The 15,713-nt window shown below is 38.2% G+C and overlaps 1 protein-coding gene across 1 annotated transcript in view; it reads right to left on the reverse strand.

The window, feature by feature from the left end:
- rap1gapa (RAP1 GTPase activating protein a) overlaps nucleotides 1–3,345 on the reverse strand; it is a 154,109-nt gene extending 150,764 nt beyond the window's left edge. Inside the window, exon 1 of the mRNA XM_079803462.1 lies at nucleotides 3,195–3,345. Coding sequence (XP_079659588.1) covers nucleotides 3,195–3,238 — 44 coding nt within the window. The 5' untranslated portion in view covers nucleotides 3,239–3,345. The remainder of the gene's footprint in view (nucleotides 1–3,194) is intronic.
- Between the last annotated feature and the right edge of the window lie 12,368 nt (nucleotides 3,346–15,713).

A 15,713-nucleotide genomic window follows, 5' to 3' on the forward strand; every position in this document is an offset into this window, starting at 1 on the left:
GTTGGTTACTTTGGATAAAAGCATCTTCCAAAGTAATTGTAAATGTCCTCAGTGGCAAATACATAAAGATCTAAAAGAGATACAGTAGTGAGGAAGCCACATCACATTGAGTTATTCAGTGTTTGTCTAGGTTCTGTAAACAGGTGCATTTTCATGAGGCCATTAAAACACCAATCACCTGCAAGCAAATCTGTTCACTTGTTATCTAAACCCAGAGCAATTTTCAATGATGGCTCTTAGATTACACAATCTTCAGGACCAAGAAAATGTCAAAACACAGCCAAAGACGAAAGCGAAGCGAAATGAGAAAAAGGATCAATACGGATGATTTCCTTCCATCAACAAAATCAGTGAAGCAAGCTCTTAAAAGTACAAGCTGCCCTTTCACAAGTTCACACTTACAGATAATCAAATAGAAAAAAACGTATGCATATTTACCGTGCTGTCCGAGGGGAGGGCTCTGATTTTTGGCCTGAAACAAGAGTACTCCCACCATATCTCTGGTTAGGAAGTAACCAGGCAAGTGTGAGAAGACAGGGTGGTGAAGGGATGCAGAAAACTGTCGAAGAATACAGATGAGTCGGCTATATATATCAGTCCCTCCAGGATTCAACGATTCAGTTATCGCAGAATTTTACGCGAAATCAAGCAAACTCTGCAAAATTCAGAAAAGCTTGCATTTTTTCTGAATTGGTGCAGATTTCCCACAGATTTTGGCCCTAGACACATTGTGTGACGTCATCACAATGCACATTCAGCCAAAGAAAAGCCTACTTCGAAGTAGACTGCATATGTTGAACTTGAGTCAATCAATAAACGCCTGTTTGCGCCATTGTTTCGGCAAAGCATCTGTCAAGTCTGTCAACCACTGCATCCCGCTCCCGTGCATGCTCTTTCTCACACATACACACGTGTCTGTGGCTGTGTGCATGCTCTGAGTGACATTATTTTCATCAATAGGTTCAGTTTATGCTGCATATGCTCACGCACTACCCCAAAATGGACAAAGAGCAAGATGGAACGAGTGCAGGAAATTCAGAAATATAGCGGTTTCCAGGGTTACCTTTCTGACACTGATTGTGTACTGATTCTTACTTTATAGTTACTTAACTTTATAGAACTTTATAGTTATGTTCTTTTGCACTTTGATCTGTTTGAAACATTTGTTTATTTTATACATTTTGTGTATTCTTCAAGAATAGGCTGATGTTCTTTTAGTTATATTATAAAAATACTAACTTGTAAAAGAAAAAAGCATTGCATGTGTTTGTTTTGTCATACATTTGATACATCAGGCTTTTATGGCCCATATAGTATGATATGGTGAGATGGAGGAAAAAAACGACTTTTATTCCAAGCCCAAACCAAGCAAAAATATCAATTTGTTGTTATTTTGTTATTTATATGGCCAAACTTGTAAAAAATCTTTATAACAGTATAGCAGACTTACATAAACTGCATACAAGTATAATTTGTCACTATATCTCCCATTAATACGTCTTGGTAAGATATTTAAATTCGTAGTTTTATGATGAAAGCTCTATAATTTTTTTTGTGGGGGGCAAAACACAACAAAATGCAACGCAATAGGCCTACAATGATGATTGAGAGATGAACAAATAAATGTTCCTCAAAAGCCTATTGTATCATATTTGATACATAATATATACAAAATTGATTGATACCTTTAAAATATACCACATTTTCTAAAGGGGGAGAGGACCTGACAATCACAAAATCCTGTGGGAAACACTGCAATATACTGTTTTATTGATTTGTTTTTATTATTATTTGGTGTTACATTTGAAATAACATGTTGAAGATATATTTTTAAGTTATTATCAGTGTTCTCCTTTTAGAAATTACAGAGCCCAATGGTTCTTGAGGTCAGAAAAGTAGTACAAATGTTAGAAGAATGTTGACTGTGGTGTATTTTATCTGAAAACTACACAAGTAATGCCGCAAATATTGCCGCAAATTTTCAGTAATTTTTGGACGAAAAAAATAAACAAAAAAAAGTCCAGTGATATGTACATGACTGATATGTATACTCTTTATTATTGTTTTAAAATGCAAAAAAAATTTAAGGCATCAAAATGTTTATAAAAATTATATAATGTTTATAATATGATGAATTGCTTTTAAATTCAACATTTGAATTTGATTATAAAAAGTTAATATATTATTTTGTTGCAATTACTTGGCTTTATTTTAAATGTCTATTTAGTTTTCAATACTATAATAAAATACAGTTACATTTAATGTTATTTTACAAATAACCTATATTACTCTTACCTGAATTAAAGTGTTTAACTTTTATATACATAAAGATTTGTGTTTTGTGAAGAAATGCATGTGCAGGTACAAATTATAATGGTCTCCAAAACAATTTTCAATCGTTAAGCATACACCTTTATAGGTCAACCGACCATGAAAAGCAAATTCAGTCAAATGTGTCCAAACCTTTGACTGGAAATGCATCTATTTACAGAAAGTCCTGGTGGGACAGGTTCAGTGACTTCACAGCGTTTCTGTGATCAGATCAGCCATGCAGGCACAGATAACACTTGTCCTTGACAACACAGAGCTGAAATATGGCAGCCTTGCACCTGTTGAGCAGACAGGATCCTTTAACAGGCAGAGGAATCTCACTGGAGTCTGTGGGTATTCAGTCGAACAGAAACTTTGAATTCCTCCCTTCTGAATCAATGGATCACTTAAAGAGGGCTTAATCGAATCCTCAAGGCCGGATTGATAGGGTAAACAGCTCGTAATTACGTTAACCTCCCTGGCTGCTTCGCAGACGTAAGGTTTCTGCCTGGATGCGTGTCTGCTTCAGTCAACTACAGTGTCTAATTCAATCAAAACTCAATTACCCTCTCCGTTATAATGGCCGTTAAAGGGTTTCCTTGCAGGAGAGCAGTTCACCAGAGCCGCCGTAATGCATTGCACTCTGAGAGAGCAGTCCTGTCATTCAAATATATACCAGTGATGAAATCAAGTCTGCTTGTAGCGATAACACTGTGCTTTTACAATGCATTAGCATTCAAACATGCCGTTATCATATCTCCCAACTGAGACTCTAACCACAGTGGCTGATATCCTGACAGATTATTTATAACCACACTTCACAGCACAGAGTAAGAAGAGAAATGTGAATATAAAATGTTTCGGTAAACAGCGTTTGCTCTTACCCGCCGTACGCTCCAAAAGTGAAACTCCTCTTTCTCTGCGGCATCTTGGCTAATGGATACAGCTGAGTGCAAAACAGAGAGACAGAACTCTACAGAGACACCAGCACTGCCTCTGTCTCCCTGGACTGACTGGGTATGACTGTGACCGTGTGTGTTTTCGTGTGTAACTGTGTAACACATGCAGCACGCTGTCCTTCCTTTCCACTCCCCTGGCTCCCTCTCTCTCACGCCTCCTTGGCAAATAAGGGACTGAGAGGCTGGCTCTGTCCACTTTCAGTCGCCCCGGTAACCATTCCCCACTTCTCATTAATATCTTCCTTTAGTGCTATTGTAAACAGACAGAAATGGAGCAGCAACTAATGTCTTCATAATCTCATGATAGATGTAATGACAGACAGACAGACAGACAGACAGATACAGTACATACATACTATGGAAAATACAAATGTCACCAAAAATAAAATGAATTATCATGTATTAAAAATATAATGTAAATAAACCACTACAACAATAAATGATAAATTACTTTTAAATCTGGATTTATTATTCTGTTAAACTTATTCGACATTTTAAACTTTTCTTTTTAAAACATTTCTATTTATTTGCCAATATGAAAATAAAGCATAGCGTCAGTTCTGGCAGGTCAGCTGATCACGTCTACCTATAAGATACGACGTCTATCACAGCATACATATATAAGCTCCTTCAGTACTATCAGCAGCTATCGCGTTTCTCCAGAGCTCATTTACACTCCTCAATCCCCAGCTCCTCCTCTCATCCAGTCAGGATTTGGTATTCTGATTACCCTTGATTCCCGATTTATTTTGTACATTTAAATATTGACATTAATGATATCTGCAACACGTTACATAATATTTTGGATTTGTTCTGTTTACCCTAAGGGGGGTTATTGCTGCTCTCCCTGCTCTTATCCATGCTAGGCTGCATGGATGAGCAGGGAGTTCTTGCCCAGAACAGAACCATACCGCCAATCCAAACTAATAGTAAATCATCTTTGGCGATAGTGGTCCTGACAGAAAAGTGATTTATTTAGTATTATATACTGTTATGTTTAACTACATTTTAAACATGAATTGGGTAACCAGCTTAAAAATTGATAAATTTGTCCATTTAAAAAGCAATTTATTCATATTATGATTATTATTGTTTTGGAATTTAAAAAAGAAAAAATATATACAGCTTAAAAGCTGAAGTGTTTTCTTTTGTGTTTTTTTCTTCTGACCAGCCCTGAACAACAACATTGCCTCAACCAATGGCATGCGTTTGGGGCAGGACTATCAGTTTGATTGACCAATTGCAGATGTGGGGTGTTTTGGAAACCCATTTCAAAACAATCAATTTGAGATGCACCCATTTCAAAATTCAGAGAAAATTCATAATACAGAGAGAAGTCGAAAATCATTTCATAGCACATTTTTATTTTAGGTTATGGATGATAACCATGCTCAATATGAAAATAAACAATAAATGTTATTTGTTACATTTATTAGAATTAATGAATTCATGTATAAGTAAATTAAAAATAAAATCCTTAAAAACTTATGATAAATAAAATAACTTGATATGGTGCCAATATGGTCCCAAAAATCATTAAAGGGTTATTAGTTCACCCCAAAATGAAAATTCTGTCATTAATTTGTTCATCTTCGAAACACAAATGAAGATATTTTTGTTGTATTGTAGAACCTGCACTGTAGTGAGATGGACTTTGTAACGATGTCTTTAGGACATTTTATGGGTCTTGTGAGTGTAAATTTCGTTGCTGCCAATGGAGGCCTTTCTGAGCCATCGGATTTCAACAAAAATGTCTTAATTTGTGTTCCAAAGATAAACAAAGGTCTTACAGGTGTCGAAAGACATGAGGGTAAGTAATTAATTACAGAATTTTCATTTTTGGGTGAACTAACCCTTTAATGGTGACGCTTGTGGAGAACAAAATACACACTTAAGGGATCGTGTGTCACCTAAAAACAGCTGCTCAAACAAAAGTGTTTGTCAACTGTTGACACAGAGTTGTGTTCTTTTTTAATGTCACTTAACTATTTACCTAACTGCACATACCTACTTCTCCGTCGTGAGCATGTATAATAAATAAGCCTTGGAGAAGTGTATCTGTAGGTCAGTCATTAAGTGACTTTGCACAGAAGGTCTTGTGGGACAGTGAAAGCTGAGTCTGGCAGTATGCCTCTCTGATTATTAAGCAGAACACAGTTGCTCTGTCCCATGGTTGAGCTTCAGGATTTATCTGGTTTAGAGCAGTTTAGAGTCTTCTTCGACTTTTGCCGGTACATGTTTTTGTCCTTTATCAGGAGTGGATGGCACACAGGCTTCCAAAAGAACGCAAAAGCTGAGATCTTATCAGAGATTGTCCTTATCGGCCCTGACTTGCTGCTCTCAAACCCAGACGGTCTGACACATCTAGCCAGTGGCTGAAACCTCAATGACAAGAGTGTAAACCAGCTGATTCATCTGCAAAATCCAGGTTTACGTCAGCATGTTCGATAAAATGACTACTTGGCATTTTTCAATTGGTTCAAAGGATCTGGCAAAACTCCACACAAAAGACATCCAGTAAATGGACTGTCTCACACAGCACACGTAAACAGCACATATTTATGCCCATGTGGCATCCATATCAGCAGGTTACAACATTTACACTGCGTTCATAAACACTATGGTGCTCCACAGCAACATTGGAGCAGACATACATTTTTATTTTTTAGTTGTATGTTTTTTTGTTGTTGTTACGTGTAGCATACTGAAATTGGCAGGAAAATGCACTATAAACCATATGTATTAACATATCCTTTGAAAATATAATTTTATGAAGCTATATAAAATACAGATAACTACTCACCTACTGTTTAAAAAAGTTGTATGCTGAGCTTACAATATTATTAACATTTTAATAAAACTTTAATGAAAATACTGTGTGTATATATGCGTGTGTGTGTGCGTATGTGCGCGTGTGTGTCACGGTTGGTTTTGTTTCATGTTTCGTTGGTCTCTTGTCTAGTATTGTTTGTGTCATGTTGGTAAGTTCATGTATTTCAGTCAAGTCAAGTCTTTGTCTTGTTCACTTTGGATTATATTCAATAAAACTGCACATGGGTTCAAATCAACTTGACTTCAGTTGACTTCTGTGACACCGTGTCTGTGTGCAAGTAAGGCAAAGCAGATGCACACCTTTTGAGGTGCAAGTTGAGGGAAAACAACATTGTACCAACATTTCGGCTAGTAGCCTTTGTCAAGGTACATAAGGTACATACCCTGACAAAGGCTACTAGCCGAAACGTTGGTAAATAAATAGCCTATGCTTAAGAGAGTGTGCTGTTCTTCTCCTTTAATTCTAGTGTGTCCGTGTGCAACATACTGTATATACAACAGTTACTTCCGGTCCTTGAATCTGATCTGTCTGAAAGGTCTTTCCAGCAATGCGATATTCTACCAGTATCACCAGTATGTTTCTTATGTTAAACCCTCTGGTGCTCTTCGTTTGGAGGTTCCTTTGGTTATTTTTCCGGTCATAAGTGACACCTAAAAATTAAACTTCCTCCATCCCAGTAAAACCAATGTAATTTATTTTTCTTCAATAATATTTTATCTATTTTCTTTTGTATTTTGAGATGATTTGATGGTACTTACTAATATTTATGCAATAATTATGGTCTATTTTTGCCATTGAAAATAATACAAAACATTTTTTTTAAACAGTATTTCAGGTTAAAATAGAGTCTATGCCTTCAGATTAGCGCCTCTGTTGGAAGTATTTATGGAAACATGCAACCATGGGTGTAACCACTAGAGGTCTCTATGGAGAGGCTTGTGAATTCCCTAGTTCTCTTTTGAACACATTTAATTTTTTTTTTTTTGTTGATGGATTTGAATATATATTTAAACAATCTCAAAGACTATTTATTATAGAGTTTTAGATAATTTGTTTAGTTAGAAATAGTGATTTAAAGTGTTAGTTTTTGTATTATGATTATAATAATTATTATTATTATTATGTATACAGTACTACCCATTTTTTTATTCAGAATTAGTTTTTTGTTTTTTAAACATTCATTCAATTATAACACTTAATGTGAATTATGTATTTTGTTTTAAAAAATGCTCAGAAAGATGCAAAGGATCAAGCCTGAGCTTCCAAGTGCACAGTTTGTGTGTGTGTGTGTGTGTGTGTGTGTGTGTGTGTGTGTGTGTGTGTGTGTGTGTGTGTGTGTGTGTGTGTGTGTGTGTGTGTGTGTGTGTGTGTGTGTGTGTGTGTGTGTGTGTGAGAGAGAGAGAGAGAGAGAAGAGTGTCACCCCTTCACTTTTGCGAGCTTTTTCTGCATTATGATTGAATTATTGAAATGCTCAACTATTGAACAATTAGCATGCTCGAATCATGCCCTCAATTTTTGTGTGTGTTCACAGTCCTAATGCCAATAAAGCCACCAAGTTTAATTTCATTCCGATGAAGCTGTGATTTTTAGAATTTCAAAATAGAAAATTTTCCGATCAGAAATGACCGCAGAATACCAGAGGGTTAAATAGCGTAAAAAAAGCTAGACCAGATAATGTGCATGTGCAGTCCTAAGTGCAAATATCAGGATTTTATGGGAACTGAAGCTTCTAACGGCAGCTGCAGTGGCGTAATAATGACATTACCAATCAGTGATATATATATATATATATATATATATATATATATATACACACACACACACACATATATTTGTAGCCTCTTATGTGCTGCTTATACAGAACATGCCGTGTAAAACATTTCCAATCTAACTGGTGACTGACTGGTAAGATGAATAAAATGGATTTACGTATCTAAAGAAAGTCCAGCTACATGCAATCCCTGACGTGCACCATGAAATATTGTCAATCAAGAGCAGAGTAGACAGGCTGTCCTCACACCAGACTCAGATGGCTGCTCTCAGCTCAAAGACATTTGCTCTTAGGGAATAAACTGCCAGGTAGACATTGATCAGACCAGAATACTGTTTACGAAGCTCTTATTTTTCTGCTTCGGGCCACCACTGTTCATCATTTCAGGGATTGAGACAGACCCAGATGCTCCACAATGAATGCTTATTGTTTGAGGGGCAAACTGAGGCCACATCAGTCACATCTCAAACAAATGAACGTGACAAGTCCCATTCACAAGCCAATAAACTCTCATGTCCTTTACAGCATCTGAACAAATGGGATTTTCAACAGTGAGACCAAGGGACTAATATGAGCTTTGAACTTATAGCATGTTGGTGACAGAAATCAGAGTCTAGGCGAAAATTTATAGGCTGCAGTCTGAAAACTCCTATAATAACAGAGAGACTTTGAAAAGTATGGCTCTATCAAAGATCTGCTTTCAGCTCAGATGAAAAAGTGCAGACAGTGGTGTAGTTGTTTATGAGCTGTTGATCCTGCGGCGTGAAAAGGTTCGGCTTACTTCCCCTCAGACGGGAGGGTTAATTACACCATAACATTTACTCTGTCTCATGATAAACACCTTGCTTATGGCCACAGCATATAAAAGAGGTTCAACCATGGTTAAGACTATATTTCAACTGGAGAAGACATTATTTCAAGAGGGGCAGGTATTTAGAGTGTATTTGTGCTGGAAATAAACTACAGCCTTTATTTGCCTGCATTTCATTTTATATCAGACTTACACACCAAATGCCAGCTACGATAAAACAAAATTACTTCCTCCAATACTTTACTCATAAAACACTATTTTATATGTGACTGGATCTTGTTTCAGAAAAGGGGAAACAGCACAGTCACAGGCTTGTGAAGTTTAAAGAGGCCATAGATGTGGCTGTTTGTCTAGAGGATTTTTAGAAGCGTCCACATGACCCCATGTCCCAGCAAGGGAAGCAGCCATGGCCTCCTGCACACTGTGCCCTTTCACTGGAGCTCAGTACACTACTGCAGAAACACTGACAGAAAGAGACAGTTGTTCAAGCATTCCTTAGGCATACCTAGAAAAACTTGGACATACATATTAACAATTTGATCTAATAGTTTCAGATTATTACTTACATGCAGTATATTAGACAGACAGACAGACAGACAGATGTAAGAATGCTAATAAGAGGCTAAAACAGATTCATTGCCGTGCATTAACAGAAGACCATCAGATTTAGTTTCTCAGGAGACACTAGATCGCTCTCCTCCCAGGAAATGCTGTGCTGGATCAATGACCTGACTAAATGACTGTTTGGCATATTCCGTGCCCATCGATCTTAGTGCCATGGAGAGAAGATCTATAATGGATGCTTGGTACTATGATACTCCTGTGCCAGTTAGACCAGACCTACAACCACAGAGTCAAGTACAACCCGAGTTCATCTCTACCTCCTGAGAGCTCAATCTTTCTCGTAGATATATGCCTCATATATCAATGCATTTACGTTTGTAAAGAAATCCTAAAGAGATGCCAGTTGTACAGCCTGTTCAGAACAACACAGGCACCTACTGGCAGATCATGAAACTGCAAGATAAAGTGTGTGTGGTCCTGGTAAATCTTGAGGGGACATTTTTGGGTCCCTATGATGAAAATGTATGCAGTGTGCAATGTTATTTTGCAATTATTTTTGTTGGGTAGGTTTAGGGGATATAATATACAGTTTGTACAGTATAAAAATCATTATGTCTATGGAATATCCCCATAAAACATGAAAACCTAACGTGTATATGTGTGTGTGCGTGTGTGTGTCTGTGTGAGAGAGAGAGAGAGAGAGAGAGAGAGAGAGAGAGAGAGAGAGAGAGAGAGAGAGAGAAGAGAGATTTTTTATTTTATTTATTACAAATATTAACACACTGTCCAGACGATCAAGTCAAAAACATACTTCAAGAAAAGAGAATAAAAATAACAGAAAAATTAATCCAAGATCGGAGCAAAGACCAAGTTGTTTTCAATAACCTCACACATTAACAGCCCCACCGTAACACCAAATCATGTCGAAAGAAAGAAGGCCATCCATAGCTTTGAAATAAGGAAAATCAATAAGGATTCTAGATTGGACTGAATTGGAAAAAAAACTGCCAATAAATTGTAACTCAGGTTCCGTTTAATTTTATTTTTCCTAGTACCATAGACAGCCATTTTAGCTTGACCTAATAAAAAAAGGTTGACGTTTAAACCGTTTTCTATGAGCATATTTAATACCACAAATAAAAGTCCTAATAGAAAAAGTCTCACCAAAACACAAAAATAAATTATGTAAAACAGTGAACAAGGAGGCTCTGTCTAGAACATTGCATAAATGTATGAAAAAAAGTGTCTCTTTGCAGACAGAAAGGATTTAAAACTGAGATAAAGGCATTAACTGCAACTGCACCATGTAAAATTCTCCACTGCAGATACCCAAGTTTTTTGAGTTAATGGTGTCTTGTACAACTCTCTCCATTAAGGAAACTCACTCTCTTCCAGCCGAAAAATATTATGCCAGGGAGTATCCACTCTATTACTTAAAAACATTTTGTTCAACGATTTAACACATATTTTATTTCTTTTCCAGAAGCTGGCTCTAGGCCAATTAGTGTCACATCTTCTTAATTGGGAGATAATGACAAAACAGGGAAAGAATCCTCACAGTTTGGAACAATAGCCTCTCACGATAGTCCTCTATCTTGAATTCTTCTGCTGTAAGAGCAGCTCTCCATTGCTCAAGAAGTTTAGCGACTGTACGTTTTGAGTGAAAACCCAAATGTCCAGCAACTAAGTCAACATTTTTGAAGTCCTTTCCAGCTGACTGTAATAGGCGCCTAAGAGTTGTTACTTTAGAAGAGAGAAGAATCCCATTGAGTGCAGGGAAGGGGCCCTTAAGAGATAAATCCATGCAAGAACCACAGACTAAAGGTTCTTGTAACAACCAGTATAAGGAACTAATGCCGTAGAGTCTTTGCACAGTGAACAAAGTCCAAACCTTAAAAACATTGCAGTAAAAAATTGGAAGCTTGGATGAATCCATATTTTTAGGATTCAACCAGAACAGAGACTTGTCCATGCCTAAGCCTCCAAAAGACTGCAAAACCATGAAAGCTACAGATCTCCAGTTCGAGTCCACTGGTCCAGTCAAAAGTCTCTGTACAAATTGAAGCCGAAAAGCTGCTGTTCTGCTCTGCAAATGCAAAAGACCATGACCACCCTCTTCCTTGGGCAAATACAAAACAACTTTTGGAACCCAATGTAATTTGTCCCAAAAAAATTGACAACTTTGAATAAGAAGTTTGGTGGAGGATCAACACACACTAACCAATGCCAGAGCGAGGATGCTAGCAAGTTATTTGACATCTCTGGAAGCAAACATTTCAATTTTTCAAGACGACCCTATATTTTTTCAACAGCTCCTTCATAGTTTTTTTGTACAACCACTTCATTACCTAAAAACACTCCAATATACTTGAACCCCTCTCTAGTACAAGATAAACCATCTGGAAGGTTTACCTCTCCACTTAACCATCTCCCCACAAAAAAGCTTCACTTTTAGACCAATTTACTTTAGTAGAAGAGGACACTCTGAACTCTTTTAACAATTTTAACAGCAAGTCAACATCATTCTGACAAATAATAAAATAATATTGTCAGCATATGCTGATAATTTAAACACATTTCATTTTGGAATTCATTTTTTGACATTTTGGAATATGCAATCCATACAAATCCGTTCTTAACTTATTTAAAAAAGGCTCAATTGCTAAAGCATAAAGCATACATGGAAGAGCACACCCTTGCCTAACACCTCTAAAAACCTTAATCAGAGCACAAGGCCTCTTTACTGGAGTAGCGTGCCATCCTCAAAACCCGATGAACGGTGTGAATCTGATGTAGAAACGTCATGTTTTTATGGCATTGACCGAGAGGCGTGTGCGATGCAAATGGTTGACCTAAATTATTTACCATGTGAATGGCTCTGGGGGGGTGGCGATCTCCGCTCATTAGAGATAATGAAGTGAGATGGGAAAGACTGTACCTCTCCTTGGTTTCAAACAGATTACATAAACTGAGAATATTTGTTTTTTATATGACAACTCATTTAAAAGACATTCTTTTAATGTAGACATATTTCTCATGACATTCATTCCAAGCATTATGTAGACATATTTCTCATGCCTGTGTGACAAATATTCGCCTAGTTTCAGTCATTTTCAAAAGCATTTCAGAATGAACTTCATGGGCTGAGAGATGACAAACGTGTATCATGTTTGTTTTCTTTATTTTGCAAAAAGCACAAAGTTTTGTTTTTGTTGTGAGTGTACACAAATAAAAGAAGAAATTTAAACTTTTTGAATGATGTACAACACCTGACAATATGACCAAAATCGACGGAGTATTTTAAGTCTCTTTTGCACTGTTATGAAAAAAGCGAGTTGATCGCGAGGGCGCGACGGCAAGGAGGTTAATCATTGAAATAAAAGAACTAAAGCCAAACGCCTCTAAAACATCCCATAAATAATTATGCTCAACACGATCAAAAGCTTTTTCTAGGTCAAGTGACAAAAAAAAACTATATATAAATTAAGGGTTTTACCAAGATCCAAACCATCCAAAATATATATTATCAAAAATGTGTCTACCAGGTACACAATAGGTCTGGTCAGGATGGATCACCAGCTCCAAAACTTCTCTTAATCTATTGGTCAGAGCTTTGGAAAACAATTTATAGTCATTGCACAACTGGAGACCAGTCAGTTTGTTTTTAATGTTGTTCAGGTCTCCCTTTTTTGGCAACAAGGTGAGAATCGCTCTAGGCCACTTGTGGGAAGCCGCCAATTGGCCAGGCTTTCCTTAAGCACCTCTAACAGATCCGGACCCACCTCCAGCCAGAAAGACTTATGCTGGGTACACACCAAAAGATTTTTTACATCTTATAAGATTTTCAAAATGTGATAGACCACACACATGAGGACAAATAATCCTAGATTTGACCTTTTTGCTCCTATAGTGTGTGGTGTGCCTTGATGTGACAAAGACAGCACACCACACACAAACAGATTTTCAACCAGAGTCCCGACTGCAAACACAGGAAATCTCGCGAGACTTCAGAATAAGCATGGCGGTGATTGGCACAAATATCGATTTCGATCTCGATTCAAAATCAATTCATATAGCCTACTGTACATATTGCCATATAAGGAAAATATAATGTAAATTATATTTGCTTGCATTCATTAATATTCACTTGTGTATGCTTATATAAGTATCATTAAAAATATTAGGATGTGAATTGTTAACATTTTAAAATTTCACATTTAATGAAATCTAGTGTTTGATCATAAATATGTATTTAAATGCAAAACCTAAAAATAAGTAAGCAGTTATGATCTTCAATACTTATTCTTGTTCTTTACTGTATTAAAGAGCCATCCACCTGGTGGGTAATGACATTACAAATAAAAATAATTTTTCCAGCCACAAAATGACTCTAATTTGCCTCTTTGCATTGGAATTCTCTATTTTAACCTTAATTACTACACTAATTGTAATATAAATAATACAATATATATATATTTTAAGTGGTCATTAATTGACCATAATTATTGCACAAATAGGCCTATATAGTACCAAATATATATATATCCTATAAATATTCAATAAATATTATTAAACTAAAATATAGAACATTTATTTAATTGAAAAATAATGTAAAAAGGTTTATGGTCACATTTGATGACCAATGAGTATGAGTGCGACCAATTAGGAATACCTGAGGGCTAAATACAAGAAAAACATTAACATTAATGTAACAATGTTGCGTATATCATCACTCTCCATAATGATACTATAAAAGTAGTTGACGTAATAATCAATGCAAACTGTACTGTTTACCAAAACTTGCTGCAAACACCTGTATAGTGATATGAAGCTGTTGTGCATTCAAATGTATCAGCGCAGCTTTGTGTGGAACTATTGAGCGCTCCGTGAACCACGTACGTGAGAGTCCGCGCCGCCGGGAAATGAGAGCATGTCGCAACTCTGTTTTTCCACGCCTCTGGTTTTAACTTTTATGCCACATTAGCGCCAAAACGCTATATTTATTGTTTGAATTTCGTATTCAATTTTAAAAGCTTAGACTTTCAAGTTTCATATCAAAAGCAGGGTTGAGAGAAAGAGACGCATGAGTGACAGAGAGATGGAGAGAGAGAGCAGGGAAAGGAAATGAACGAATACGCTGCGTGTTTTAAATAGCGTTAAAAAGTTAATGAATAACAACTAGAGCCCGACCGATAAAGGATTTTTAAGGCCGATACCGATACAAATATTTGGTCACTTAAAAATCCGATATTCCGATATATCAGCCGATATATATAAAAAATAAAAAAATAAAATAACAGAAACGCGTAAAAAAACAAACAGATTTCCCTTATACATCAGTTATTTGTAGTTCTCTTACGAGAGGTTCTCTCGTATTGCGTAAGTTCCTTACGCTACGGGAAAGTATTCTTTCTTCGAGATTTCTGAAAAACCCAAAATTATCCTTAATTTTGTAACATTGTCAACGCAGTGCGGCAGCCTGGCAGACCATAGCAGGCTATTCCAGCGTGCTATTGGCTGCTCTGCTGGCAACTGCAGCAGCCTATCGGTGAGCCCGCGTGACGTGGCGACCAATGAGGGCGCTTCGCGCCCACCTGGCTTCATTTGCCTACAGGTGGGGCGTGGCCACGTGTATATAAGCAGGGCTCACGGGCTGCATATTCGATTTTCTTTTCTTCAGCGAAGCCCTTCGCATCGCTGGATCTGGAACCCGCCGCCGTGACCGCGCAGACAAGCAAGCAGAGGACAGCGCCTGAGGAAGCCGGCAGCATCGCGCCACCTTCAGCCTTCCGTGCCTGCTCTGCTATCCGGCAGCCCCATATCCTTTTACGCTCAAAGTGTTGTCGCCGCTGCGTCACACTTTTCACAAAAAGAGCCGAGCGTTGATACAAATGTCTCGTTCCACCTGCGGCTCGTGTCACGCGCAGCTCAGCTCCGGGGACCGCCATGTGATCTGCGCTCTCTGCCTGGGCCGTGATCACGCCGCCGCCGCACTCCACGCTGGCGGATGCCAAGAGTGCGAAGAACTGACGATGTCGACCCTGCGGGCTCGACTCGTCCTGTTCGAAAATGATATCCCTCCAGTCCCTGCCACGCCGCGCAAGAAGAAGCGCCGCTCGCAGCGGACTCCGGAGCTCGCAGAGAGAAGCTCGCCGGAACCTTTCCCGCCCGCTTCACTCTCGCCTTCCCCGCCCCCACCCCAGGCCGCCATTTCTGTTGCCGCCTCCGGGGATGAGGCGGATGCGGCCGCAGAACGCGCCGACAGCTGCTCCATCATGGCTTCCGACAGCGAGGACTGGTCTTCCGCATCCTCTTCAGTCCGGGGCTCCGGACGCTCTCGAGCGGGTGAGGACGCCGAACTCTTGCGCCTTCTCACCCGGGCTGTCGAGCAGCTAGGCCTCGAATGGGCCCCGCCCAAGGTGGCAGCGCCGAACCGACTTGACGGATGCTTCCTAAACAGTCGC

This window comes from Gobio gobio (genome assembly GCF_949357685.1).
Source record: "Gobio gobio genome assembly, chromosome: 21".
Classification (NCBI taxonomy): Eukaryota; Metazoa; Chordata; class Actinopteri; order Cypriniformes; family Gobionidae; genus Gobio; species Gobio gobio.